At 34.7% G+C, this 6,191-nt stretch overlaps 1 protein-coding gene across 1 annotated transcript; it reads left to right on the top strand.

Annotated features, from left to right (window-relative positions):
- The first annotated feature begins 2,217 nt into the window (after positions 1–2,217).
- LOC141697163 (NAC domain-containing protein 53-like) lies at positions 2,218–5,926 on the top strand. The gene is made up of 6 exons (XM_074501413.1): positions 2,218–2,537; positions 3,267–3,544; positions 3,690–3,878; positions 4,202–4,858; positions 4,949–5,108; positions 5,285–5,926. The coding sequence occupies exons 1-6, from the start codon at positions 2,345–2,347 to the stop codon at positions 5,686–5,688; spliced, it is 1,881 nt and encodes a 626-aa protein (XP_074357514.1). The 5' UTR covers positions 2,218–2,344; the 3' UTR covers positions 5,689–5,926.
- The last annotated feature ends 265 nt before the right edge of the window (positions 5,927–6,191 follow it).

Below are 6,191 nucleotides of genomic sequence, written 5' to 3'. Positions count from 1 at the left end.
AGTTGTATCCTTTAAATTTGAAATTTGAATTCTTTCCAAATATGTTTTAGATAGGCGAGTTGTTTGATGTATTTATCTTTGACTTTTATTAAATGAGATCTTTTAATTATGATTATGAGTTATATGGTATTAATGAAAAATATTTGATTACTTTTTTTTATGAGTATTAGATGGAATCTTTAAATTATAAGTTACTTTTTTAATCATAAAATTTAATATTCAATTTTTTTTTCTGTAGTGAACCCGCAGCCGCTACCCTACGGGTGCGCACTGGGTTAACCCCACGGGTTCACGCAATAGCCTGCAAATCACGTGAACCAAGGTAAACCATCTTTAAGCGACATACTCTGACTCAAGAGGCATAATCATAAATTCTCCTCTCATGGGATTCGAACCTCTGACCAAGAGAATAGTTATCCCCTCTTTAACCAATTGAGCCAACCCTTGCGGGTTTTTTTTGTCTCTGCAAGCAAATGTGTGACGAGGTATAGAAACATTTACTTCTGTATCGGAAGACACTAGTTTTACTAGCGGTATATAGAATGTTCTTTGACGAGGGAACTTTTTCCCCGCTTGAGCTTTTTTTTCCCATTGGGTTTTACTCTGGGAGGTTTTCACGGGGCCATTTTGTGGGTTATCTTTTGAGACATTAAGGTATTATTATCTAAATTTTGCGGGGACATTTTTACATGACCTTCGATTAGATGATAAGTATTTTTTTAATGAAAAATATGCTCTACTTTTATTTATTATATTATGTATAGAGTTCATCAATGAATACATAATTTACCAACAAAAAAATTCCTTCGGCAACATAAAGTATTGACAATAAAAAGCACATACAACTAAAATATGGAGACTGATATATAGTGCAGAGTATATTAAAATAGTGAAAAAGATTAAAGAACATATATAAAATATTGTGTTGGTGAATATCGAAAGGGTCAATGGTCTCTTTTGACGGGCAGAAATAGAAAACATAACTTGCTCGACAGCCCGCCACCACAACCCCAACTCACTTTACTTGCACCTTCCGCAAACTCGGATTCTTGTCCACCGGCTACCGGACTCACCGGTTACTCTCTTTATTCATTTTTTCCTCATTAAGTTTGGAAACTTTTTCTTGATAACAAAAACTTTGTTTTTATTTCGTAATACAATATTAATCATGTACATCTTCAAATTTATCTTCAATATTCATGTGCACGGACTTGTTAAAATAATCTAAGTTCAAACAATCATCATCCAATAATATATTAAATTAGCTTCCAAATGATGCAAACTAGATTAGGTTTTAGCTCATGTATGACGAATATTCATGCTTCTATATTATAATGATTCATTTGTCTATATGAATATATAGAAAATGAAATAAATCATCTTATGATATCATAACGTCAAAACATAATTGTAATTAATTTACTACTCCAACCAATTTGTTGTTTTGAGATCTAATGCCTAGCTTTTTACATGACATCATACAATTTTCATTACCAATCTATATATGAAATCTAAAATAACTATATTTAGCACTTTATCAGTTTATGTCAATAATAATGACCAAAAAACATCAAATGTTACAAGTACACGCATAATAATAGGTCTCTAATCCCGTGCAATTCATGGGTTTTAATACATTTTAATTATGCATAATTTAGAATATTAAAATTGATAAAATAATTACTTTTTTAATTTTATATGTCATTTATAAGATTCAAATTAAATTTTCATATTCAGAAAAGAAATTTAAATATTATTTTTAATTAAATTTTATAGCTAAAACCCATTTTTTTCTTTTCTCAAGAATTTACAAACTATTCTCGTATTTATTTATGAGAAATTATCATTATCATAAATACTTAATTTTCTAAATACTTATACGAGTTTACTATGTTCTGAAAATATTTACAAAAATATAGCGTAACCAAAATCAACCAGATATGTAATTAGTTGTATCGATTTTTTTTTTTGAATTTGAGTTTGCATAAAGACACAAAAATCCGTTGAAATTGCGTTTAGCTGCATTGAGTTACAAAAAAATTGGTTTTTGAAATTTTTTTAATTGACAATATTATTGCAAATATTTAGAAACCCATTTAATTATTCACCACTCCAAAATTCTCAAAAAAAAAAAACCAAAAAATATCTGAATTTTAAAAATTTACGTCAGCGAGAAGCTCATAAATCACCAAGCAAGTAACCCCTTAGATCCCACCTTCCAACTTACTACTATTATACACCAATACAATACAATACGCCTCAATTTCATCAATTCACAAAAACTCCACCGTATACCAAACCAACCCTCTTCTCACAATTTCAAACCCCTAAAAAACTCTATCGCATGGATTTGGATGCTAAAGTGACAGTAGCAGCACGCCCAGCCTCCTCCTCACTAGCGCCTGGTTTTAGGTTTCATCCCACAGATGAAGAGCTTGTTAGATACTATTTGAGGCGGAAGATCTGTGGTAAACCGTTTCGGTTCGACGCGATTTCGGATATCGATATCTATAAAGTTGAGCCTTGGGATCTTCCAGGTTCGGTTTCGACAAAACTCGATTAAACATACCCAGTATATCCCGCTTAACCGATGTCTATGTTTGATTGTGTATATATATCTATTTGACTTTTTTGTGCATTTTGGATTTTTAGTTGTTTTAAACGTGGAAATTAGAAATTAGATGTTTTGTAATTTCGTTAATTGTAAATAATTGGGGATTTTTTAGTTGTGATGTGTTTGGTGTTGGGATTTTTGGAGTGGTTATAAATTGGGGGGCCAGGTCAAAATCGAAGAGGGATGAAAGTTTTCGGTTGTGATGTGTAATCTTGTTTCTTTTTTCGAGTTCGTGGGATTGTTCTATTGTAAGGGATTGAAGTTTATGTTTTGATGTCGCTGATATGGGTGATTTGAAGTAATTGTTGTGTGAAGCATACCCTTCGTACGTAGAATTTTTTATGCCTAAAGAAAATGAAGGTAGCTGTAAATAATGTAATGTCTTTGTAATGTTAATGTAAACGGATTTAAACGTATTACAGGGTATTATGAGTAGGTGGCATTCCCCTGATAATTAATCATTTCTACATTCATGTAACTGAACTTTATACAAGAAGTATATGCTTTTAGTACAACTGTAATGATACAATGGTCTTTTAATGTTCATGTGGTACTAGGATTTTCATTTTGTGTTTAAATCATGGTACACGTGTAACTACAAGACTGTTGTCTACTCAACTTTTGACTGATTTTTGTTAAATGAGTGGTTCAGGTAAGTCAAGGTTGAAGAGTAGAGATCTGGAGTGGTACTTTTTCAGTTATCTTGACAAGAAGTATGGGAATGGCTCAAGGACCAACCGAGCAACTGATGGAGGGTACTGGAAAACAACCGGGAAGGACCGGGCTGTTTACCATAGAACCAAGGTTGTTGGTATGAAGAAAACTTTAGTGTATCACAGTGGTCGGGCTCCTCGTGGTGAGAGGACTAACTGGGTCATGCATGAGTACAGACTCATTGATGAGGAGTTGGAGAAAACTGGAATTCTCCAGGTGAGGTTTATATAATAATGGGTTATGTTTGTATATGTTTGGTGGTATTTTGTAGCATTCTTTAATTCTGTTTTTACATCTGTTCGATATTTTAGTTTGTTGGATTCTTATTTTGACGTATTTGTGGAATTTGGTGGGTGGGCAGGATGCTTTTGTTCTGTGCAGGGTATTTAGGAAGAGTGGTTCTGGACCTAAGAATGGAGAGAAGTATGGTGCTCCATTTGTTGAAGAAGAATGGGAGGATGATGAGTTGGCCATGGTTCCGAAGGATGAGTATGCAGATGAACACCAAATCAGTGATGATGCCTATTTGGACGAAAATGATCTTGAGGAGGTATATCTCTGTCCTACAAATATTATATACTCATCTGAGTTTGTGGGTCACGTAACTTATTTTATCAATCAAATAAGGTCTATTTGACATTAGTTCTGTACATTTAGTCTACAAAAGTTTACCCCTTGGATTTTTAAAGCTCTCTAGTCTGGAAAGTCTAACAACCAACCAATGCTATTGAAGTATTGAGGGGGTACCTGCCATCAATATATTTACTTAAATCTTTAATACGGAATATAAAAATGTGACATTTATATTTTGAGAAAGCTATAAAATGTTCCCTTCTGTGCCAGTGGTATGACATATATATTTTCCTTCTACAGATTCTTAGTGCTGCTGATCCTGTGTATCAATCTGCTATTCCCTTGAATGTTTATGGGGCTGAAAATCAGTATGTTGCGGGTTCCACAAACTTCATTGATGAACCACAGGAGCCACTGGGGGAAGTCGATGAAACTAATTACCTGCAGGAACAGCCTGATGACCCAACTTTATCTAATATGCACAGTGTTGATGAAAGTAATTACTTTCCGGAACAGCCTGATGGCACAACTTTATTCAATTTGCCAGTGCAATCCAACATGGATACAATATCAGTCAAGCATGAATATATTTTTGAACCAAGCTATATTGGCGCATCAAGCAATGCAGAGAATCCTGCAGATGTGGATTACTTGCTTAATGAACCACCTTTAGATGCTATGGATAATCCTCAATACGTAGATGGGTCATTTATCGAGAATAGTGATCTTAAACCATCTGTTGAGGCGGATCCTTCTAGTTTTGAAATGCTTGATGAATACCTTCAGTTCTTTGATTCCACTGATGGCAACTTGGATTATTCCAATTTCGACTTTCCAAATACTGATTACGCTGATGGAAACTTGGAGTATCCCGGCCTTGACCACTCAAATATAGTGGAAACTGGGGATCTTCCTTCTGAACCAGCGTCATTGCTTGCACAGGACGTGATGCCCAAGGTACCATCTCATTCAAAATTAAATTTCATTTTTTTAATATTGTTATGTTTTGTTGATTTTGGGACAACTAATGTGTTCTCTTACTCTCAGGATGTAAATGAAAATATTAAGCAAGAGACTGTGGAAGGAACAGTTCCGCCAGAAGGTCATAACGGTGGCGAAAATATTAAGCAAGACATTGTGGAAGGATCACTTTTACCAGGAGGGCAGAACAATGATATTCCGTCTTCGTCAAATGCAGCAGAATCAGGTTGGTCATTGGTCCTAATATCATTCATCTATCAGGATTGATTACTCTATTTATGGTTGCTACATGCACGACATATTCATACGCACTAAATGGCTTGTCTACTTATTTTTTTCAGAATCCACATCTAATTAACTTGTCACCAAGTTCTCATTATAGTTTGCGTTTTGATGATGCAGATTTTCCCTATCAATTCAGCAAGCATGCCAGTCGAGTGTTGGGAAATTATCCCGCTCCTCCTGCGTTTGCATCAGAATTCCCCAGAAAGGATGCAGCTCTACGTTTCAATTCCGCTTCTCCCAGTTCAATCCATGTCACTGCGGGTATAATTCAGATAAGAAACATGAGTCTGAGAGGCACTGGCATCAGTTGGTCATATGGTAAAGATGGCCGTCTTAATGTTGTCCTTTCTTTTGGCCTGTCGAGAGTTGATGATATTTCTGCAGAGTCGGAACCTGCCTCCAGCATCATCCCTAACAAAGCTCATTCAGCAGTATATCGGGGTTGGTTTTACTTCATGTGCATGTGGGTGTTGTTTTTAACAATGAGCTTCAAAATTGGATCCTATATCTGTGCCAAGTAATGCTCATTAGTCTCCCATCAACTAATCAAAACCTCATACAACTGCAATCTCATATTTTTAGCTCTTAATTTTAGAACATGTGGTGTCATAATTATATTGAAGCAGAAACCCTGTGATGGTGTTAATCGACTGCTTCCATTTAAGTTATGGATTCTGCTGTATAAGGTTTTATTAGTGTGCAAACTTTGCACCTAGCCGCCTATTGAATATAGATTTTATATCTATTATTTCTTTCAAATTAGTTTAAAATCAGTCTGGTACTCATAGTATTTTCCAGTTAGGGTTTTAATTTTCTAATTTATTATTTATAATTTTTTCTATTCTTTTGATATCCGGTCATGGTCTATTAGAGCATATTGCCAAATTTAGTAGAGGTTTAATGTACGACAATGCTGGTTTGCTGAGGGTTTGTGTTCTGTATGAAAGAATGAGAAAGCATTAAGCTTTGTGATCAACAGTAGCTTAGCTTTGAAGTAGATGTTACAACGAAAAGTGTGGCGTTT

This window comes from Apium graveolens, chromosome 11 (assembly GCF_009905375.1).
Source record: "Apium graveolens cultivar Ventura chromosome 11, ASM990537v1, whole genome shotgun sequence".
Classification (NCBI taxonomy): Eukaryota; Viridiplantae; Streptophyta; class Magnoliopsida; order Apiales; family Apiaceae; genus Apium; species Apium graveolens.
The sequence above is the reverse complement of the archived record's forward strand: the minus strand, read 5'-3'. Positions and strand labels throughout refer to the sequence as shown.